Below are 25,171 nucleotides of genomic sequence, written 5' to 3' on the forward strand. Positions count from 1 at the left end.
ATATGAGGGAAGTAGGTTGCAGGAGAAGGGTTTAAGTAAGAAATCCAGGTTTTAGAAATCTCTCCCCCATCCTGAGATTTCTAAAACCTGGAAACAGGGGCGATCTACTCTCTACCTCAGGAAAAAAGGTGAGAAATCAGAAAACGACGACGGTCACCTCTCGTCTTCCATCCATGATTTTGAGGAAATCCAACATTCTAAAATCCGCGTATCCAAATGGCCCCTGAGGGTTCTTGAAATTTTGACTAATCTACAAGTTGTGGAACTTTAACAAAACCATTCCACAGACAGTGTATAGGTTTGACCCCTAGTTTATTGAATGAACACTTCTTGCATAAAAACAACATAAATTAACTACATCAGGGTTTGTTCCACTTCAAATAACAAAAAAATAAAAAATAAAATAAAATAAAACAGCAAATGCTTTACATCTCGAATTTAATCTATCATGTGTGACCACTCACATCAAATATTACAAACATCAGGACCTCAAATAGAAATTTACCAGATTTAACAGTAGCAAGACCGTTATGAGATAGAAGCTGACAAAATACATAAGGCTCCAGGATGTTCCTGTCAAATCTCTGTAGCTCTGTAAAAGTAAATTATATGTAATTAGAAATTTCTAGCATAAATAGTTAACCCAAAAAATTTTAAGATCTAGCTGCTCATGCTAGGTTCTGCATCATATTTATAACTAAACAAGAAACTTCTACAGACACTCAACCTGATCATTTTTCAGATAATCTATGGCTCAACCAGACGTGGCACAAGGTATGGGCATAAGGCTGTCGATATGATGGTCACCACAAGAAAATATGGGGCTCGTGCTACCACAACGAAAGAATAATCCTAACTTATTGATCATGGTCTGCAAATGCCAATGGTCAACATTTTTTATAACATAGGAAGCCCCTTTCTGATCTAGAGATTAGGATTATCAATTCTGCACAGCCCTGTGTGTCCCCTACAATCTGGAAGTGGACCACCAAATGATGTATGTTGGGGGCCATGACCCATCAAGAGGTTTAACTGATCGAAGGACTCTCTTTCATTTGAGTTTTGGAAGCTTTGTGAGGAAATTCAAGATTCTAAAATCTGTGTATCCAAACGCCCCCTAAGAGTGAGAGATTTACTTTTAACACTAATACTTTAGTGTGGAAATGAACAGGGGAAAGGAAGAGGGGGTTATGAATTTTATGTGGGGTTTTTTATTATTTTGACAAGAAACTTCGTTCTATCATGGGTTTTTGACTTGGATCCGTACCTTTATATGCTAGAATTTAGTACTTCTCTAGTAAGAACTTTTTACTCTCTCCTTTCTAGTATTTAGGTGTTGTTTTTATGTGTTATGGAATTATTCTGGCTTGGATAAAGGTATAAAACAAGAATAGTCAGAAATCAATATGCTGAAATAAGGAACAACTGCCAATAAGATAGAAATAATGAATCATAAATAGAGTTCAGGTTCAAATTCCATAACCATATGCCACATATGGTGGAACTGACAGTGTCCGAAAATGAGGTTTGAGCCTTCTTGGCACTTCACACTAACATAGATATTGTAATAATAAAATATGATGGAAATGCAAAGAAAGATTAAAGGAATTTCAGATATTGAATGCTGGTCTATGAGGATTAGTACATCTTAAACAAGAGAGTACAACATAGGTAAAGCGATTTCCGTGTACTATAAGATAATATAAAACGGTGAAACAAGTTGTGCATATGAGAGGCAGTCTGGTTGGTTACATGGTCTAACAACACTATGAAACAAGTTGCGCATATGAGAGATGATATTTTCATGCCCTTTTCCAGCATTTCCACTCCCTTTTCTTTGTCTTTTAAAAAATGACAGTACTATTTCCACCTCATTTTCTTTGTCTTTTCTTGAAAATGAAGTCATTTTCAGTAAAAAAAAAAAAAACCAAAAATATACAGGGAAAAAGGAATGGAAACTGAGAAAAAGGCCAGTGGTTGAAATCTGACGGTTCAAGATCCTTTATCTTGAGATCTGTTAGACTTTGGAGGGACCCTTTCCTACACACATGAATGGGGAATATGATCTTTATTTCTAGGACAGAGATACTCCTGTCAAGTTATTTTTAATAGACAAATTGTTAGATGGAGTAGGTTTTTTTTCGCCTTGAAAATACCCAAAAGATACTTTATCAAACAGAATTTTGCACGCTGGAGGCAATTCTAGTCAAAATTGGGACCAGTGAATGTCATTTGATTTTTCTTCAGAAAAAAAGAAAGAAAGTGGTTTGATCAGAAGATGAACTTTTCAGGGGAAATACATTATTTACTACATACTGTGGTGGAAAGTACTTGAATGATTATTTATCTATTGATTTTAGTAAAGGTGCCATGGTTTTCGTCGAGCAAGATTTACAAAAAGTTTTGAAAAAAAACATTCGTTGAGCAAGATTTACAAAAAGTTTTGAAAAGAAACATGGAAGGACAAGAATGGTGTACTTCGGTATTGAGAAGAAGTGACTTGTGCCAAGTTAGAGTAAAAAGAGGTAGGGGCAAACCGAAAACAAGTTGGGTAGAAACAGTGAGGAAAGACTTGATGGCTAGGAACATAACAGAGAACATGACCTTGGATAGGAGAGAATGGAAGAAAATGATCCATGTAGAAGAACCCAACTAGTGTCAGGATTAGACTCAGTCAATTTGAGCCGGGTAGATTCTTTCACCTTCTTCATAAAAATTTTCTAAAGATTCATTAGCCAACCCCAACTAGTTTGGGACAAAAGCTTAGTTGAGTTGAGTGGAATTGAATTGAGTTGAGTACACTTTGATATGATTCTGTGTGTGACAAATGGAGAACTTTTTAGACACCCTATATACTATAGGAGTATAGGGGTATTTCTTACATAGTTATATGTATCATTATCATGTCTTATGTAGTACATAGGTGTAATACAATGGGCACGAAGGAAACATCAAAGCATTTAGAACGGCTTTTAATGTTGGAAACATGAAAGTAAAAATCCCAACTGAGCAAAAATAGGCTAATCAATAACCACAAGAGTACAACAAACAACAAAAGGTACGCATTAGTAATTTCCTCAACCGTATTTTACTTGGCAAGTGCACACACCATTACAACAGAATATGTAGAAATAGTTCATATCTTCATCTGCAATAATAGAAATTCAAAAATAAAGGATACTTTTGTTTCTGCAATCTAATTGGATTTTGGGTGCAACTTTCATGTAGATTTGCAATGAAAACCATGCATGAAATATCATAGTATTTTTTATACCTGCATCCATTCTTGCCAGTTTCCCATAACAAGCAAATTGAAAAGTGTCACCATCCCATTTGGGTAGTCATTAAAATTGAAAAGCAGATAGCTGACTTGTTAAGTAGATTGGTACAAAGGACTGAAAATTTATTTTATTCATAATTAAATATCACAATTTGAGTAATGGACAGGGAATGAAACAAATCTAGCATGCAATCTATTCAGTAAAGTAATGGATTGTTCATCAACATGCTATAAAATGGACGTATACACGTTGACCCTAATACAAACCAAAGATAAAATGGCATAATATGATAAATTACTTCAAAATTGATCTGCCCTTAGGAAATAAAGAATAATTTCAAATGTTTGCATGTACTGTATGAAGCATAAATACAAAGGATACTCGCTGTCATAAAGATCGGTTTCATCCAACTTTGGGTTTCCAGAGTTGACAATTCCCCCAAATAGCTACAAATTGAAAGCAGGATATAAGAAAATGATGCTCCGTTATGAAATGGTTGGGCAGCAAAAAATCAAACTTAAATTGCAAAGAGGACATGCAACCTATGGCTCTACCACAAATATTTAAATTCAATCCCTAAATAATCATTAAGAAATACAAAATTTTAGTAATTAGTAACAACTGAAGAGCAAAGCCAACAGGGAAACCATCTCATAGCATTCCACATGATTGGAGCTTCCATTATAAAATATGAACTGGTTCATGGGAATCTGCACTTATTTGGAATCACCTTTCATTTGTCCATGTAAACATGAACGAGACATTGGCCTGCATTTGTAAGTTGCCATGTATCCTGCTGCACTTACTGCTTGTGTTCTATTTGCTCACTACAGTGATTGAATCAATGTCTTTCTGATACTCTTTTAAATTTTGTGTGTGTGTGTGTGTGTTTTGAATTTTATATAATTAAATATTTTTCTGCAATATTTATAAATATCATTTCTGCAAAAACACCAAAATATTGAAATTATCCTTGTAAATATCGGAGCTGAAAAATTCCCAAGAACAATATTTGTCATTATGGCCACAACCATGTATCCTGCTTCAACAATTTATTTTTATGAATCAATTAGCTATAGACAAATGATATTCCTATTCATTTAATACTCCTTAGTATCAATTTACAAAAGAGTATAAGAAAGCTTTAGGCCAGCACAAAAGCATGTTTATAATTGTAAATAATTGGTTGTGATATACTTGAACTAGTCAAGAAAAAAAAACATAATGCATTTACAAGTCTGAGCAACTGACATTATTCATATACAATTGAAAGCTTGGCAGATTTGGTATGGGGTTGATAGTGAGGAATTGAATTGATATTATATTTCCTCTAATTATGCACATTGTATCATTACCACCATAACAATTGTCATAATACGCTTTATATTGGCACATGTCTTAAAAGAACCCTGGTGCCTAAACCAAACATCTTAGCACATATGTGGGAGATTGGGAGAATGTTCTTCATAAAATTTCACCAAATGCTAATGATCTTTGGGCAAGGTTTACCAAATGACTTTCCCCTTGGATCTTTAATCCATAGTATAAAAATCCATAGATGCTATCGGGAAGTAAACGAATTGAGAAGAAGACCACCTACCTGTAAACCAAGAGAGCAATAAATGCAGAGTACACAAAAGATGGTTCCGAGATATGGCATCAGGCTAGGAATAAGGGTTAAAAACGTTGCCATAAAAGCCCTATAGCGTCGAACGTTCATCAAAATCCTTATTAATCGCAACATCCTTGCGATAAGAAGGTAGCGTATCCTGTTCCAAGAAAGAAAAATCATTAACACACACACACACACACACACACACATATATATATATATATATATATATATAGAGAGAGAGAGAGAGAGAGAGAGAGAGAGAGATTTCGTAAGTGCTATACTGCCATAGGCCCATATGCATTTAAATGATGCATACCCTGTTATATTTGTGTGAATAAAGGTAATTAGAAAGATTTCTATCATACATACCCTGTTACCTGATAATGTAAATAAACTTCTTAACAGTTCACAAAGAAATTGACAGTCTGACCATTCAATAGTTACATATCTAGCAGTAACTCCTCAATTATCAACACATCACCAACATTTTAACCTGGACATGAAATGCGCAAAAGGATTCCATGGCAAAGGATACACTCTAGCTGATAAATTACCCAATTTTTTTTTCTACTTTGACTTTTCTCCTTTAGTTTATGTTAGGGCCCTTGATGAGGGCTTTGTTATTTCGTTTATGTCTTCATTTTGTTTTTAATATAATTTTATTTGCATGAAAACAAATAAGGATGTCAATTTTCAATTGAACAGTGTACCATGAAAATAGTAATGCAGTAGATGTTACCAAAACTAATGTAGCATGGACAAACACATTACGTTTGTTTATCATTTTGTTTAAAAAAATGTAATTGACACGAAGGTGAACTTGAATGCACGAGAGGAGAAGATCATGTGGCCAACATCTTGACCAAAAGAGTGAGCAGGTACTGCAAGAAGCTTCTCACTAGCAAGCCCTGGATGTTTACAGACATATCACGTGATGATTACTTCAAATGCGATCTATATTGTTTGGGTATGGGTATTAGGGCAGGGTCTGGGAATCACACCTGGGTAAATGGCCAAACTTGTCAAACCATAAAAATAGGATCTTTTGGATTCAAAAGTAAAATTTAACCAATTTCAGAAATAAAATATTTTCATGTAATAATAGGGCCATAATGGCATTGAATGTGGTGCTTTATTTCCATATATTAAGCTTACTATTAGGATGGAAAAAAAAAGCTGTGGCAAATGTGATTTTATGTGAGTGAAATTCAGAAAAATAGGAGAAAGAAGTTTGGAAGTGCCATGCCTGAATCCATGGAATGTCGAAATTCGATATGGGTTCTTTGCCCCTGGAAGAATCCATGCAGAATAGATTACAACGTTCAAGCATATTTATACCGTATTCTTTTTACTATTAATGATTATTTCTGGGTACCTCCGAGTGTCGCTCCCATTGGATGCTTGTCATCTTATATCAATGAATACTTAGTTTGGACAATTTTACACTAGATGTCAGATAGAATTTTAAATCCATGGGACTTAGAATCGTGCTTCAAGGAGAGAGTGGCGTCAAAGCCTTAAGGTGTAGCTTCTATCAGAGACATAAACCTCATAATAGAATCCTTTTTTTCCTCAGAAGTCTCCATCTCCAACACAGTAGAAACCTTACGATTTAGTGTGGGGATGGTTATTACGTATTAAAACATTACTCAATGCATTTACGACTCTATTTGAAATGACATAACCTTCATTTCTTGTGTTTCACCTGTTTCACTTGTTTATATCCAAGAAACCAACTACAGTAATAAAAAAATTGCAGCTTGTGTATTGCTTGAGTATGAATATTTGGATGCAATAAAATATTTTTGAGAAAAAATCATCACAACATAATTGGGGGTAAAAAGCAGCCACTTCTTAAATTTTGATATGATGGGCGAATGAGCCTTTAACGGAGCTTTATTTTCTATTCTTACCACTGCTCAAAAAATCCTCCACCCAATCATTTACACACCCAGGTTGACTCGGGTTAGCTTAGGCAAGTTCTTTTTTTTGAATGGCAAGGCAAGTTCTTTTCCATGTATGGGTTTTTAGACATTGGTTCTTGCACTTCAATTATTTTGTTGTGTTCATAGTTTCTTCCGGCTTTTTTATTACTATATACACTACTGCACCATTTTGAAGCTTGTGATTGTATATAATATTAATGCATCCGGAACAGACTGATTGATTAGTTCCCATTGCTTTCATCCTGCCTAAAGACAGCCAGGTTTCATTTAGCTACATTGGCCTATGATCGTAGATCCACTTTAGCTAATGCAACTCGGGAAGAAGCTGCTAAGATTCCGAGGTTGGTAGCTACAAGAATGCCTGGCCATCTCACAAGCTACGCACCTCCTTGTTCCGTAACGGTGGCTAGAAAGCTTTGGAACAGCAGCATCACATGATACCCGAAACTAACGATTGTTGGTAGAACAGTAGTGCATAGAAGCAAACAACAACAATCGGTCCAACAACGCGAGCTAATCTTGGGGTCGTTAGAGGAAATCGTTAGATTGACTCGAAAAGGGCTATTGAGTAGGGCAGCGAACAGGGTTGTCAGTCCAATGAGGAGTGGGCCTAAGCGAAGCGTGGCTTGCTTGCTAAAAAGACATACACTACTGCACCATTTTGAAGTTTGTGATTGTATATAATATTAATGTATATTGATGATTCATGCATGAAAATGTAAGTGCAGTTTTTTTTAATATTAATAAAGAAGTCGGAAAATTCCTAGAGCATATGCTTCAGGTAAAAGGAAGTTGAATGCCTTCAATTTGCCTCTCACCTGTTTAAATATGGCACCAGATACGTAAACTCCACGGCTCAGTGCATAGGCGCAACACAGACCGAAAGTATACTAAACATACCATACATCCAACTCGGCATCTCAGTCACAAAATACCTATGATTTGGTCGACAATTCGAATTTATTGCCGACTCAAGTGTCCTGCCGTGTCTGACACGACACGCGTGTCCACACGTGTCGACACTCTTTTGGACACTTTTACTTATATTACTGAAAGTGTTAGACTTAATGTGGGTGTGTGGACATGTTTTTGTACCGTATCAAGTGTGATATTCTGTTTTTTTACTGAATATTGTGTTTACCTCATTTAGACAACTCGTATCCATGTCAAAACTGACATGGATACACGAATCCATATCCACAAATCATGATTACATATACTTTCTATTTTAACCGTGTCCCCGTTTCTAGAGTTTGGGGGTTTGCCGTGTCCGACACTCCGTGTCCGTGTCGGCACTCGACACTCGTGTCTGTGTCCACAAATCATAGCAAAATACCAAGAACCAGAAACCCAATAGAACACCAGTAGTATTTCTCATAAAATACACCCCATAATTGGGAATCTAATCCGCTCATGAGTAGAAGTATTGAGGCAGCAATCAATCCAAGAAAAGTTTCCTCAACTCTTGTTGATAGATCAGGATAGAAACTGGAAAATGGTGTCTCCCTGTTAAATAAAGGAAATCGCTAAACAGGACGGTGTTTGTTAAAGTGCTAACATAGTAAGGAAATTTATAATGGATATTTCAAAAATTCATAATCAAACATCCAATCCTCAAGAAAAAAAAAATGTACCAAGTCTGTGATAGGCAGGAAATGAAACTTGTAATCAAAATTGTTGCAGAAAACCTAAATGTCGAGAGAACAGGCACATCACGTGAACATTGCTCACATGATATCGATGATCAGATTCAGTTCATCGCCACATGATCACTTCAATATTTTTTTTCCCAGAAAATCAAAGAGTATCAAAGAAAAACTATCAGGGAGATCGACAAAGCTATAGTCATCTTTCTAGAAGACACACACACAGACATACACACATACGTTTTTTCATCAAAGAAAAAGAAACGATATCTAAACAAACAAGATGAACCTAGCTGCCAATCAATATATGGCTTTGATACTATGTCAAATGGAAAATGAGATTAGGGTACCTACACAGCACAATAGATAACATGAAAGCTGCGCAACACACTGATTTCCGAGCCAAATGATCCTACTCAACTAATGTAGTTAGTGTGAAATACGTATATGAGACCACATCAAGACATTATCACCAATCTGAATGAAAGAATCTTCTCCCTCCAAAAACTCCACGCATGAAATCAAATGATAGCCAGAGAAGAATTATGACCATTATGCTATATAAGTGATAAACCAGAACAAGGAGGTTCCATAGATAGCCAAGAAATTCAGATGCTTACCATTCTCCATTCGAAAGAAAAGGAAGTTCATCAGGAACAAAGAAAGTCGTAGTCTCTCCAATAACTGCAAATATATAATTCATTGCAAAAACTCACCCATCACATCTATAAATTCAAAATCTGTATTTAATTCTTGGCAGACAATATTTTGGGGTGTGATCCTTGTTTAAGAAAAAAATAACACGTGAAAATAATTACTACTGAGATGGCAGCATATCATGTAGAGGTACCAAAATTTTCAGAAAATTTTAAAAGTAGTGCAGATTGCATGAGTAGTTGTATAACATATAAGCTTATCTCCAATTAAGTATATGACAGTGTTTAGATTTATATCACCGATTGGTTAGCTACAAGTGATGCGGATTTTAGGCCCAATAAGAGGCATAATTGCTCAACAGGACCCGTAGGGATATTTTTATTTTTCGTAGGGATATTTTGGAAATTATATGACGTTATTAGGGTTATTTTGGTCTTTTATTGCTTATTAGGGTTATTTTAGTCTTTTGTTGATTGTTGGGTGCCTATTTATAGGTCAAATTACAGATTTTTTATATTTCTTTTTGAGATAAGATTGATTGGGAATTTCTCCCCCAAATTTCTTCTTCCTCCCCGTTCTTTCCCTCTTGCTCCTCTATTCTTCTCCTACTCTTATTCTCTTCTCCTCTTCTCCTCTTCCATGGCCTGTATCAAGATGTGGTCACGAAGATCAAGAGAATGATATCACCAAGCGAGTCTGCGTGGAGGTCAATCGGGGTCCCAGACCTCAACCGCCCAACATCAATCAACCTTGGCCTAATGTTCAGTGGGCGACACCACTTGCGCCAACCACAAAGACTTCTACTAGAACAGCCTTTAAAAGGCCAAGACCTAATGAGGGTTGTTTTCAATGCAGCAACAAAGGTCATTACTACATCGATTGCCCTGACAAGACTGTGCACCTCACCATCGAGGAAGAAGATGAAGAAACTCTTGAGGAGATTCCTACTAAGGAGGGAGGCAAGTTCTCTGATGAGGAGTCACCTTTAGAGGAGGCAGATACTTTACTAGCTTGTATCGTTCAACGTATTCTAACCACCCCTAAAGATTAGTTAAAGAAGGATTGGCTACAGATTGCCATCTTCCACACCCTTGTCAAAAACAGAGATTAGTATTACAAGCTTATCATCGACTGAGGTAGTTGCATGAATGTCATATCACAAGCCACCATCGATCGACTGCAGCTTACGAACCAGCCACATCCTAGGCCATACAAGATTGCATGGGTAGATAACACCACCATCCCGGTAAGTAAGCATGCCTTAGTCACTATTACATGTGGTCTTTACAACGATTCTATTTGGTGTGATATTGTGTCCATGAACGTGACTCATTACTCTTGGGACGTCCTTGGATGTACGACCAAGACGTATAGCACAATGGGCGAGGTAACACCTACAGTTTCAAGCATAAGGGAAAGCAAATCCTTTTGACTCCTATGTCCCGTGAGACTCTTAAGAGCCATGCTAAGGTAAAGCCCAAGACTCATGGCAAGGAAGCCAAGATTGAAGTGAGGCAATCTGCTTGTCTACGAAACCATACAACATGGTGAATGTACCCGGCTAGGCAAGCACATAACAGGAAATTATCTTTGGTTGTTCAGATCCAAGCTTGTCCAAGAATACAAAAGGCTTGGCATATGTATGTTGCCAAGAGAGCATACAAGAGACTATTTTCATCAGCTGTTATTATCCAAACCTGCAAGCGAGGATTGCTAGTGCGACGAATGAGAGCTGCACTGGTGATCCAGCGACAATTCCTCAAGTACCTGGCTCGTTCAAACTACTTACAGATAAAGAAAGCATCTCTCATTCTTCAAATTTGGTTTCAACAAAAGTTTCGTGAACATTATATGAGGATAAAGAAAGCAACAACCATCATACAACAGGCTTGGAAAGGAAAAGTTGCTCGAAGTAGTAAGTGGGAGTTTCAGATCATGCCGACAAAGTCGTTGATCGTAATGTTCGGATTGTTGCCGATTTTTTACTACTTACTCAAAGACATATAAGCAGAATTTTACGGACATAAATGAAGCAGATGAAACAAATTTCTTCCTGCATAAACTGACGAGACACAAGAATTACCTCGAGAGCACACTTTCTGTCTGAGCACATCACTTCCAACTAATGACATGAGTGTCTGAAGTTACTTGTGTCTTGGAAGGATCCAGTCCGCTGGAAAGGACAACTATATGTGACGCGTGCGAAGATCAAGGTTGACGAACTTCTACCAATGAAGTTGACGATTATACTCGACAGGGTCGAGTCTTTTCAAGTGGGGGAGAATGATGGGAACCATCCTAAGGCTTATATTTTAAATTTAAAGGTCTATTATAGAAGGGGTGTCAATATCTTTTACGGGGAGAGCATTAGAGTACCTTTAGGGTGTCAAGGAAAAGAAGCAAGGAGAAATCACTCTGGAGATCCGGGGATTGGAGTTGCTCATCCTGTAACTATCTCAACTTCAGATGGAGGAACAAATGCCGGAGGTACCATTTGGTCAGATTGGAGGGTACTTTTTTTTTTGAAAGGTAATCAGAGCAAATATATTAAAACGGAAAGACCAAGGAGGTCACCCTAGGGAGAAACAAGAGAAAGAGAGAGAAAAAGAAAAAGAGAAAATACAAGGGCCTCAAGGAGGGAAGAACTCAAAAAACTCCAATACATCCTTATTAACACCCTCCCGAGCAAAAGCATCTGCCTCGCCATTCGCAGATCTTCGCATATGATTGAAAGCTATGGAAGAGCCACGAACAATATCGTGAATCTCATCGAGTATTGACCAAAATCTCCATGGAGGCGACGCAGATCCCCGAAACCATCTGATGACATTGAGAGAGTCTCCTTCCACAATAAACGAGTTCAAAGAACCCCTATCGATGTGTTTGAACCCTTCAAACGCCGCAAGAACCTCAGCTTCACTAGAATCACAGACCCCCAAGGGACCAGAATAAGACCAAATGGGCTCACCACTAGAAGAACGGCATAATCCCCCCACCTCAGCCGGTCCCGGATTACCAATGCTAGAACCATCAAAATTAATTTTCAGATAGCCAGGAGGGGGTGGACTCCACTTTTGAGTCACCTTGGGGCAATGGGACCCTTCCATACAAATCAAGCTCCACCCTTCCCATAAATCAAATGCAGAGACGAAACAGAAAGAAGGAAGACATTGAGCCCTTTCTATCACAGAAGCAATGATATTGATGAAAACCCTCTGAGCAGATTTATGCACACCCTCAAAAATTCTCGCATTCCTCTCCTTCCAGATTTGCCAAAATGAATAAAAGAAGCACATCTTCCAAAGCATTCTCCCTTTTTTCTTCCAAGGCACTCCCTCCCAGCACTTCAACGAATCCAAAATAGAACTAGGGAACACTCAGCAAAGACCAAATCTCGACAAGATTAAACCCCAAACAACTGACGCAAAGCTGCAATGGATAAAGAGGTGATTGGCCGACTCACCGGCCTTAAAGCAAAGAGGGCAATAATCAACTAGAATCATTCCCCTCTTCCTGAGAAAATTAATGGTCTGAATTCTATCCATGCAAACTGCCCACCCGAAAAAACACACCCGAGGAAAGCATGAATAATTCCACACCTTAGCCAAAACAGGATGAGGCGAGCCAGGGATAAGATGAGAATAGAAAGACCTAACAGAGAAGAATCCAGATTTATCCCAAATCCATACTCTCTTATCAGCCCCGGACATCTTAATATAGCAAGATTCTAACAGCTGAAAGAGACTCGCCAAAACATCCAACTCTCTCTCAAAGAAATTCCTGAAAAGCTGGCATCCACAACTCTCTCACTTTCCCGAACGAAGCAATCTTTAAACAACACTGCATTATCAGGAGCTATTTGAAATAACGCAGGGAACAAAACACTCAAAGGCTCGGAAGCACACCAGGCATCCAACCAGAATCTGATACGATCACTTGAATAGACTTTAAACCTGGTTCCCAAAGCAATTTTTGATCTGACTTTCAAAATATCTCTCCAAACAGTAATCCCTTTAGGCGAGAATAAGTCATCTGACTCCCACTTTCCTAACTTAGACCCATATTTACTAACCACCACTTTCGCCCACATCTGGTCTTGCTCACTACCAAACCTCCACAGCCATTTCCCTAACAACGCAATATTAAATTCCCTAATTCTCCTAATCCCCAAACCCTCAGAATTAAACGGAGTATAAACCTCCTTCCATTCACCAAAGGAACCCCAGAAGAATCCCCTGAACCTCCCCATAAAAATCTCCGTTAAATTTGTTCGATCCTCAGCGAAACACTAACCGGGCATTTAAAAAGAGAGGAAATATGTAGGGATGCTGGCTAGGACCGCCTTTACCAACACCAATCTGCCACCTTTGGATATGAGATTTCGTTTCCACATGTCAAGCCTCCTATCAATTCTCTCAACCACTGGGTCCCAAAGATGTTTCTTTGGTCTACCCACCCCAAGAGGTAGCCCCAAGTAGCTGGAAGGGAGAAAGTCCAGTTTGCAACCCAACTTCGAAGCAAGGTCAGAAGCTAATTCCGAAGGCAGATTAACAGCAAACATACATGATTTGTGGAAGTTTACTTTCTGTCCAGAAAACAGCTCATAACATCTGATAGTCCCCTTAAGATTTGCAATAGAAGGCGCATCAGAACAGCAAAAAAGCAGCGTATCATCAGCAAACTGTAAATGCGACACCTCCGCTTTATCTCTCCCCACTTCAAAACCTCGGAACAAACCAAGGCCGCACCCAGAACCAATGAGCCTACTTAACGTCTCAGCCACAATCACAAAAAGGAAACGGGAAAGCGGATCCCCTTGTCTCAACCCCCTAGAGGACTTAAAGAAACCTTTCGGAGATCCATTAATAAGAACCGAAATGTAAGCAGACTCCACACATCTTCGCATCCACCCCCTCCACCTTTCCTCGAACCCCATACGACCCATAACATAATCCAGAACCCCCCCAATCCACCCTATCATATGCTTTCTCCATATCCAGCTTACAGATGATCCCTCTAGAACCCGACTTTAACTGCAAATCGATAGCTTCATTAGCGATAAGGGCGCAATCCAATATCTGTCTATTGGACACAAAGGCACTCTGAGAACCGGAAATAATGGAAGGCATTACCACCTTAATTCGGTCTGCTAACACTTTTGCAACTACTTTGTAAAGACAACCCACCAAACTAATAGGCCTAAAATCCGATACTTCGACAGTGCCAGTAACTTTAGGGATAAGAGAAATAAAAGTAGCCCCTGAACTGCGATCCAAGCTCAAACCATTAAAAAAATCTTGGAAGAACCTTATAATATCCTGTTTTACGAAATCCCAACAAGATTGAAAAAACGCCAAGCAAAAACCATCTGGGCCAAGAGCTTTATCTCTGCTCATGGAAAAGACAGTTTTTGAACTTCCTCTTCATCAAAGGGAACCTCCAACAGCGACCTCTCAGCTATCGTTAGCCGATTGTACACCACACCCTTTGGAGTGGGACGAACAATATCTTCCGCAGAATGAGGGTACTATCTATGGTAAGAAAAAGAAAAACTCGGAAAACTCGTTGGATAATGCTGATAAAGAAGTTGATTGATGGCCTGATTCGGGGGTGATCTCCTCTCTGGTTGAGGGGGGTACCTCATCCTTAATCATCTTGGGCAAGGAGGTGGAAAATGAGACTGGATACTCTTAAAAGCTGCCTCATCGGGAGGAAGCAAAATACGTCTGGGTCCCTCGATGACCTTTGGCAGTGGGCTAAGAGATCCTGAAATATGCCCTCTTTCCTGTCCTTGTGATTTATCAAGGAATGAAGTTTTGTTTATGTTCGACTAGGAGGAGGAAGCCGCCATGATCCTGGCCAAAGGATCGGAGGCGTGGGACAATAAATTGAATTCTCTCTCCACCTGGAGCACAAAGTATGCTCAAGGTATGGAGGCGCTATGGGTTAACTTCTGTGGATCTCCCTTCATGTTTGGGCCCTATCCACAATTGAAGCATTAGGTAATTTATTTGGTCGAGTCTTGGAAGTGAAAATGGAAGGGGACCATAATAATTGTATGGCACTCATATCTGCTAAAATTCTTATTCCGTGGTGGAAGTTACCTCTGCCCTTTATTCAGGTTCGAGTCTTGGGCCAGTATTACACTGTCGGAGTTGTAATTCAGAATAATAGCCGTCAGTTGGGAGCTGAGATTGAAAATCATAATTTGCCCCCCCCCCCCCCAAAAAAAAAAATCTGGAAAGTCTTTTCCCCTCCCGGAGATTGACCCCTCGAAGAACGGTCCTCAGAGTTCGGAATAGCTACCGGCGGTGCAGGGGACGATGCTTTCTCTCTCCTTGGAAATCCAGGGTAGGGAGACTGTGGTCCTATGGGGCCCACGAATTCAAATTTGAATCTTCATCATCTCACAGATGCGCCAGGTCATCTGCAGGGTATGTTGTCTCCCTCCTTTCTGTCCCTTCCTCTGAATTGCGTCAAGGCCTTGAAATTCTCAACCCTCCCTAGTTTAGTTTCCCCCCTCCCCACGTTATCGGATCCTACTGAGAGAGGGTCCAGCATGAAGGGGCAACATCATAAAAAAACCTCCTAGGTATGTCAGATCCATGAGCCAAAAGATATGGAAGAGTAGGCTTGTAAAGCCAAGGAAAGATCTGGAAACCTTCAAGCCAGTGATTTCTAGATTATCCATCCATGGAGCCCGCCCGGAACCTCGAAAGCTGAAAAATGTTCGCCCAAGGAAACAAGGCTGCATAATGGAAATATCTGATCCTGCTGGAGGGCCATTTTGTGGCAGATCATTCATGGACAAAACGAGCACCCCCCTAAACTCACATCAAAAGGGGTTGAAATTTTAAAGGTAAACAAAACGAGCTTTGTTGGAACCCCCACGCTACCCAAAGTATGTGCCCCTTGTGGATGAAGGGGTTTCCCAAGTCTTGGCTTGGGTATGGGGGATAATGATTGGAAAAGGTAATATCTTTTATCTGATACGGGTACTACAGTGACGACGACAATTGGAGGAATACCTTCATTTAATGAGAGGGTTGATCGAAATACTTGCTTTGGACGAAACCCCCGATGAAATCTTTGACATATGATTAAAGCATTCATTTTCGGGACCTTAATATATTGTGGGAAGCCGTAAGGGTTACTTGCATTGGGAGGATTGGCAATGGCTACTACGGCGCAATTAATACTCATTTATGATAGCAGGAGATCTTTGCATGCCACATTAAATACGAGTTTGGATACCTGGCTTACAATCAGTAACCCTTCCGAGGCGGTTTATCATAAAAATAGCCTCCCTTCTTGCCTCTTCGCTTTCCTTCTAATATATCTGAGTGAAGGAACTTTCAACACTAGATGGAAAACCAGAACGCTTCGTCATCATCTTGCCCTGCTTCTTCGAGCCCCCTGGTTCTAGGCCGGAAGAGAAAACGGACGGTGGACTTATCGGAGATGGAGAACTCTTTAAAAAAGATTAAAGCGATGGTATATGATGAGGAATTAGCCTCTAAACAATCACCCACACCTAGAGAAGTTATTAGGGACTTTCTGAAACGACAATGGAAGTTATTTAAAGAGGCTGCTAACAAAAGGCCGTAAGTACTAGTATGACTGGATCACGTATCGTGAAAGAAACTCACTCCCCCATGCACAAGCATCTTTTCTTTATCAAGGTGATGAAGGAGGAAAAGACCTCAAGACTTCTTCGGTGAGAGGAAGATAAGGAGGTAGGGATCCAAAAGTTAGACGCTATAATTACCAGGAAGAGAGCAACAGGAGAGAAAGAACCATCTGAAGAGGAACTCTCGGCCATCAGTCTTCACGAGGAGGTATTCGCCTCTGAGATTGTTGGGCTCCTATTGGATTTACATAAGTGCTCATCTTAAGGGGAGTCTCTTTATGAAGTTCTTATATTTTGATTATCTCAAAGTTCTGGTGCATAGTGCTTTTAGAGATAATTTGTTTTGAGTTTTGGAATGGTGTTCTCTGATGGAGCAGTGATGGTTTGGTTCTTTTTAGGTTTTTTTTGGCATCCTTGACGATTGTAAATATGCAGGGGACCGCTGGTTCCTATCTTCTGTAATTTTCGGTTCCATTTATAATATATATAAATCCGTCACTTTTCAAAAAAAAAAATCATATTCAGTAAAAAATAATAAGTTTGATTTTACTGAAAATAGTAAATATGAGACAAAAAATAATAAATTTTAATTAGGAGTTCTAATTGGTGTTGAGTTGTTAATTGAGTCATAATACGATTAGGTGTTAAGCCTCTATAGAATTAGGAGTCTTACTTTATTTGAGTCATAATAGGATTAGGTATTATGCCTCAATAGAATTAGGAGCTTTACCTTTTTTTCTACAAATGTAAGGCCATTGGCCTATTCTCAAAAGGAAATAAAAGATTGAAGAATCTGCTCCCAATCTTGGATGAATCCTTGCTTAAGAGAAAATCCTAAGGGGTAATGTCTCTCTTCCTCTTTCTTTATTTCGTTTCCCTAAGCTTCCGCTATAATTTCTTGCTTCAATTGAAATTCTTGAGTTTTTGTTGTGAGGTCATCCTTTATAAACTATAGACCAATATCGCAAAGAATTAATACTCAGGGCATTTTCAAGACAGATAAACAACAGAAAGAATATCACATAGTTGGGTTCTTCTATGTGGATCATTTTCTTCCATTCTATCCTATCCAAGGTCATGTTCGTTGTTATGTTCCTAGCTATCAAGTCTTTCCGCACTGTTTCTACCCAAAGTTGTTTTCGGTCTGCCCCTACCTCTTTTTACCCCATCAATTTGGCAAGAGTCGCCTCTTCTCACCGGAGCATCCAAAGGCCTACGTTGGATATGTCCAAACCATCTATAGTAATGGATTTAATAATTCTAATTAATTCAACAAGAATAAAAATTCAAATCTGACCAACTAGTGCAATGCTATGATACTCAGATACTTGTGGAGGCCCCATGTACTGTCTGACACAATAATATACCGACACTCATCAGGGATACTTCATGGATACATCTATTAGCCAAAATAACTATAATGTTCAAACATATGGCACTATCTTCACCTAGACTATAATGGATTTTTCTTTCTAATGTCACATATTTATAACTATGATTATGAGTATGTGGGCTTCATAGATCCCAATTTAAATTTATTAGAAATTCCCACCTCTTAATTTAAATCTAGTGAATTTCTATGGTATTTAATTTATACATGTCTCGTGTCATATCTCATGGTACGGGATACTCGTATTGTATCTAAGCTCTAGATTTTGGAAAGGGTTGTGCAGAGGGAACCAGTTTTAAGACCGAAAATAGAACCGAGCAAATCATAGTTCCCCACTTTATATAGGAAACCCCTTTAGTTGTGCAATTTGATAAATTGCAATGAGCAACAGAGAATACAAGAAACGGTATTCAGTTTCTTTCTAATCCACATGGCAAAATGTCATTGTCAGGTTTGTACTTGATTCACCTATCATTTTCCTTCTTGAAAATGTCAAGGCATATTCCCATTCTCGTGCTCGTGTTCATATTTATTTGAAGGTCTGTTAATGGGTACCATAGGTGGGATGGTGATTTATATAATGAACAATGATCATATATTGATAATTTGTTAGAATTAAAGCATGAAAAATCATAGTTGGTCAACAAGTTCCATTGCAGTTACCTATTATCCATGTGACCACAAAATCAAACTGATTTTGGCCTTCCATCCAATAATGGTCAAATCCAAATGAAAATACTTTTAAAGCCACTTCCAGGACATAAATCCAGCCTGCAAGAAAAAATGCACTTCATAAACAACTCATTTGTGAAGTGTCATATAGCAAAGTCAAATGTAAAGGAAAATCATATTGACCAAATTGAAATCACATTTTCCAAATTTTAGCATACAAGGCTAAATGAAGGGGGTTTTCCAAATTCCCATGTCGTACAATTCAACAAGTTAAAAGTTGATATGCGGTTTTGCTGACAATTTTTTGTTTAAAATGATGATGACCTTTTATGCAGCTATAGTAAGCCAAGAAGATAGGCTTTGATAGGTACTGAATAAGAGAATTTGGGGAAAGATTGACATCTGACATGTCCATAATGTAAGAACTTCGAAAATCAACTACACTACGAGCTAAGATTCAATGCATGTCTCTTGGGATGTTATTAATAATAATATTCTTCACTCCCTTATCATTTCAACACACATTAATGGGAGAGAATGATCATTTATCATAAAATGATAGCAAGTCTTTACATTGTGACATTTAAAACCAACAACTATGATTTTCTATATCCATTGGAACCTTAGATTCTAATATGACAAAAGAACAAAGGAATTTACAACAACTTGATGAAACATTCATTTCATTCAAAGAATGATATTGCAAACAATTTGACTGAGAATTCTTTATTAATCCTCTGATGAGAAGATTAGCCAATTCCATACCCATTGAAATGCATACTGAAACCAAAATTGTAAGTGTATTAGTGGTAGACTATATTATGTATTCGTGCTTATTCTAGCAATTCCGAAAGTCTATCATTTGCATATGTTTCTACATGTTGCCATGATTTTATAGGTTTTCCACAGAAATTTCCAACTGAAACCAAAAAGTTTATGTTTTTGTGTGACCAAAACCAAAACCGAAATTTAAAACTTTAGCAAGAACTAGTTAAATGAGATACTATTTTTTTTTAAAAAAAAAAACCTAGTTATGAGATAATTCAACAAAGCAAGGCATTCGAGAATCATTTTCCTATAAATGTTCCCTTTAAGCATCATTTTTTGCTTTCTAGGTCACCAATGCTAGCTCAGCTTCCTTATGAATATAGATTTTAAAGAAAAGGAAATACAACAAGTCAAGGAGGAAGGTAATCAAACCACTAAACCTGTTCTAAGAACACCTCCCCTAGCTAGAGAATCTGCTTCAGTATTGGCAGATCTCCTTACATGTTCAAACACAATAGAAGACCCCCGAACCAGGTCCTCAATCTCCTCGAAAAAGGCAAAAATCTCCAAGGAGGGATCGCCACACCCGAAAGCCTGCGAATTACATTTAAGGAATCCCCTTCCACAATGATTTTTTCAAAAACCGAACTATCCAAATACTTGAACCCACTATGAACAGCTCTTACCTCTGCTTCATTTGAGTCTGCTACTCCAATAGGCCCCGAGTAAGCCCAAAGAACTTCCCCCTTGTTATTTCTACATAAAACCCCAATTCCTGCTTCTCCAGGATTACCAAGAGACGAACCATCGAAGTTAAGCTTCATTAGCCCATCTGAAGGAGGATGCCAAGATTGGATGATTTTCTCTTTGCTGACCCCTTCCTTGCAAATGGTCGCCCATCCTTCCCAAAGGTCAAAAGCTGAAACAAAACGAAACAAAGGGAGGCTCCTAGCCCAGGATATTACAGTAGCTATCAGCTTTACATAAATCCAATAAGGTGACCTAGCCTCTCCTTCAAAAACTCGCGCATTCCTCTCTTTCCACAAGAACCACCAGGTAGCCACAAGGCACATCTTCCAGAGAGTCCTGCCTTTCTTTCTCCGAGGATTCCACTCCCAACTCCTAATGAAGTCAGCCATAGTTTTGGATGGGACCCAACAGACCCCAAAACGAGCGAAAATGAGACCCCAAATGTCTCTTGCTACCTTGCAATGGATGAAAAGGTGATCAATTGTTTCCTCATCAGATAAGCAGAGAGGACAGTGATCCACCAGCCACATTCCACGCTTCCTCAAAAAATCCATTGTCTGAATATGTCCACTGCAAACAGACCACCCGAAGAAAGCAACTCTCGGCGGACAAAAGAACTTTCATATTGAGGAAGAAAGAGGCTCCGCTTCACTAAAAATCATGTGATGGTAAAAGGTTTTAACTGAAAAGAAGCCATAAGGGCACCAAGTCCATACTCGGCTATCTGCTCCCGATTTCTTGATATAGCAAGCTTCTATCAAAGACAAGAATCCTTGAAGATAATTTAATTCTCTATCAAAAAAGGCTCTTCTAAACTTGGGAGTCCAAACCACTTTCGCGTTCACTCTTTCGAAGCAGTCCTTGACCCATGCCCCTTTCTGAGAAGACACCAAAAATAACTCTGGAAAAAGCTCCTTGAGAGGCACAGCCGAGCACCAAGGATCCAGCCAAAAACGAATCCTATCCCCTACATAGACCTTGAAACGAATGCCTTTCGTAAAAAGAACCTCCACCTTCAAAATATCCCTCCACACCGATACACTTTTGAATTTATAATGGTCAGCAGAGCACCGGTTTCCTTTCGTAAACCCATACTTACTTCCAATAACTCTAACCCACAAAGAAGACTATTCTTTGCCAAACTCCATACCCACTTTCCCAACAGAGCATTGTTAAAACCTTTTACCCTCCTAAGACCCAATCCTCCATTTTTTTATAGGGAGACACACCGCACTCCATTTAACCAAAGGAATCCCTTTTGAAGAACTCGATCCTCCCCACAAAAATCTTCTCTGGATTTGCTCAATTCTCTAAGCTACACTCACAGGACATTTAAAAAGAGAAAGAAAATATATCGAAATATTTGATAAAGCTGCCTTTATGAGAACCAGCCTACCGCCTTTGGATACCAAATTGCGCTTCCAGGTGTCCAATTCCGCTCAATTCTGTGAATAATGGGATCCATAAATTTTTGTTCGGTCTTCTCACTCCTAGCGGAAGGCCTGGATAAGAGGCAGGTAGAAAATCTTAGGCACAACCTAGGATACCTGTAAAGGAGGAAGCTTCACACTCGGGAACGTTGATCGCATACAGCCTGGATTTCGCAAAATTAGATCTTTAGCCCGAGACCATCTCATAACACCTTAAGATTGCTTTAAGATTTAAAATATGGGAAACAACCGGAGAGCAAAACAGGAGAGTATCGTCCGCAAATAAAAGTATCGATACTTCTACCCTATTGTTGCCTATTAGAAACCCTTCAAAGAGACCCAACTCACTTCCTTTCTTCATCAATCTGCAAAGGGATTCTGCTACAATCACAAAAAGAAAAGGAGACAATGGGTCCCCCTGCCTCAAACCTCTAGTCGATTTGAAAAATCCTTTAGCAAAGCCGTTGATCAGAACAGAGAACCAAGCGGACGCCAAACAATTTCTGATCCACCATCTCCATCGATCACCAAAGCCCATTCGACCCATCAGATAATCTAAAGCTCCAGTCCACCCTGTCATAGGCCTTCTCCATATCGAGCTTGCAAAGAATCCCTCCTTCCCCATTCCTTCTGTAATAATCGATAGCTTCATTAGCAATCAATGAGCAATTGAGAATTTGTCTGTTACTTATAAAAGCGCTTTGACAGTCCGAAATAATGTGGTTGAGGCGATCCGCCAAAACCTTAGCAAGAACTCTGTACAGGCTACCCACCAAACTAATCGGACGAAAATCCAAAATTTTTTACGCCCCTTCTATCTTTGGAATTGGGGAAACAAAAGTGGCGCCTGTGCCTTTGTCGAGAACTACTCCCTCAAAAAATTCATGGAAAAATTTTAGTAAGTCGGTTTTAACAGCTTCCCAACATAGTTGAAAAAAGGCCAGACAGAACCCATCTGGTCCAGGAGCTTTGTCTTTCGCTAAAGAGAACAATGCTTTCATAATTTCCTCCTCAGAGAAAGGAATTTCCAGCCTAGCAGACTCCTCCAAGCTTAAACTGTCAAACGGAATCTCTTGAGGAATTGGATGAAGCAACCCATCAGTTGAGTACAAAGACTTGAAAAAATCAAGAATTTCCACAATAATCTTCTCCTTGTCCGTCACACAGACCCCCTCCACCACTAAAGATTCAATTATATTTCTTCTCCTTCGGGCGCTAGCCATGGCATGGAAGTAGGCTGTGTTTTTGTCGCCCTTTGACAACCACTTGACTCTAGATTTTTTACGCCAAGAAATTTCTTCATGCAGCAGCAGCCCTTTATGTTCTTGGCTTAACCTTCCTCGTTCCTCATAGTCTTCTTCCGAAGACAATCCACACTCTTTTAAGGCATTTAGCTCCAGCATTCTATCCTCCAGGATCCGCTTCCTGCCATGGTCAAGCTCTTTCTTCTCCTTAGCCCACGCTTTTAATTTTGACTTAAGGAATCTTAATTTTTTGCCAATGATTACATCAGCTGGTCCTTCAAAGTCACATTCAGACCACCACCGTACTAATCTTTCCTCTATAAGGGTATCTTCCAACCATGCTAACTCAAATCTAAAAGGAGCCGGACCCCACGACTCCATTTTAGGATCTAAGAGAATAGGGCAATGATCAGAAACTGAATGAGCTAGAGCTTTCTGATAGACCTCCGGAATTATTGCCAACCAGTCTCCCGAAAGTAAGAATCTGTCGAGCCTGCTCCTGTCCGATCCTCTGGTCCAAGTGAAAGATGCACCGCCCAACGGCAGATCCACCAACTCATTGATCGCAATGAAGTCAGAAAAATCCCTCATACATGGATTGACTCGCTGGCACCCCAACCTATCCCCTATTTCTAAAATTTCATTGAAATCTCCCTCGATGCACCATGGGTAAGAGCAGAGAGCTCTCATCTTTGCCAATTCCTCACAAAAAAGACTCTTGTCAGCTGATAATGTAGGACTGTAGACTCCAGAGAATAACCAATCGGAATTATCATTCTTCTTTCGGAGAGCTATGGAGAGAGAAAAAGCTCCACACCAACATCCTTAATGACCCATTTAACCTTATCCCAAGCCACCAGAATGCCCCCCGAAGCTCCTTTAGAAGCTAAGAAAGCAAAATCCCACTCATTTTTTAACCCCATGCTTCTCATGTCTATTCTGCTAATGTGCACCAACTTGGTTTCCCGAAGGCACACAACTTCAGGCCTCCAAATTTTAAGCAATTCTTTAATTTTGGATTCTTTTCTCCTGGGAGCCCAAACCATTAATATTCCAAGATAAGATCTTCATTAAAAACCTTAAACAGAGGTAATCTTCCCGGCCCTAACACCGAAGGCTCTCCCTTTTTTCTTTGTGCTAGGGCCCTTACCGAGCGACCCTGAATCATAATTGATATTAGATTTTAATCTTAACAGCTCTCTTTCCTTCCTTTTCAAATTTGCTTCAGAATGGGTATTTGAACTTGTAACACCCCCAGCCTCCCTGAGCTCAGCCTCCTTGATGCTAGATCTGTACTCCTCTTCACGTCCCGAAAAAACTAAGCCCAGTTTATTACTAATTTGCAAGGTGTGATCAACCATCAGATCAACAACATCCTTATGAGAGCCCGACCCAAAAACGCTCTCAGAAAAAACAGGAGAAAGCTCTGAAACGAAAGGCAGTAAAAAGGACACCGCCTTGCTACACAACCTCATGGAGGAGAGATGAGAGAATCTTCCAAGCGAAATCCTTACTAGAAATCGAAGAGGATGCTCCCTATCGCAGCCAGAGAAACAATTCACCAGCCCGCCAAGACCACTGTAATCAATCAACACCTTGTTGTAACCCAAAAAGCAAAGAAGGAATGAACTTCCAACAGGAAGAATAAAATTTGAAATTCTGATCTCGCATCTTTTCTCCACCAGACTACTCCCCCTCGCTCCTTCCCCCTCAAGCGCCTCTTCTATCTCAAAGTTCAATCTGGTTCGAAAAACACCCGCTAGAATTATGTCATGAAAACACCATTGAGCCATGGATCCCTTCAAGGAAGAAGGAGTACCATATGAGAAATCCTCCCCACATACTGCAAGCTGCAAATAATCTGCTGGAGATCCATAGGTTCGATCCCGGATTCTATAATGAATAAAAGACTGGGAAGGGCTCGAACCTTTTTCTAAGGCAAAAGGAGAGAGAATATCAGGCCCACTTGCACACTCCGGATGAGACCAAAGCCCATCGAAAGCGACCGGAGAAAAAGAGGCCCTAGGCTCCTCTGGGCTTCTAGGGCCCACAGATGAAATATCTAGAGGGCCTACTGATGAAATATCTACGCTTCCAGAAATATCGAGAGGGCCCACTAATGACACCTCATATCCCGTGCCT

At 39.4% G+C, this 25,171-nt stretch overlaps 1 protein-coding gene across 2 annotated transcripts in view; it reads right to left on the reverse strand.

The window, feature by feature from the left end:
- Positions 1 to 25,171, reverse strand: part of TPC1 (two-pore channel 1) — a 78,283-nt gene that overhangs the window by 8,897 nt on the left and 44,215 nt on the right. For both annotated transcript variants that reach the window (XM_077373641.1, XM_077373639.1), the window contains 6 exons: positions 18,829 to 18,936; positions 9,109 to 9,172; positions 4,882 to 5,050; positions 3,663 to 3,727; positions 3,275 to 3,365; positions 506 to 592 (listed from right to left, as the gene is read on the reverse strand). In XM_077373641.1, the coding sequence (XP_077229756.1) occupies positions 506 to 592; positions 3,275 to 3,365; positions 3,663 to 3,727; positions 4,882 to 5,050; positions 9,109 to 9,172; positions 18,829 to 18,936 (584 nt within the window). The remainder of the gene's footprint in view (positions 1 to 505; positions 593 to 3,274; positions 3,366 to 3,662; positions 3,728 to 4,881; positions 5,051 to 9,108; positions 9,173 to 18,828; positions 18,937 to 25,171) is intronic.

The sequence above is a fragment of the Tasmannia lanceolata genome, unplaced genomic scaffold, assembly GCF_043159265.1.
Source record: "Tasmannia lanceolata isolate RefF3 unplaced genomic scaffold, GAP_Taslan_0.1 ptg000037l, whole genome shotgun sequence".
Taxonomy (NCBI): domain Eukaryota; kingdom Viridiplantae; phylum Streptophyta; class Magnoliopsida; order Canellales; family Winteraceae; genus Tasmannia; species Tasmannia lanceolata.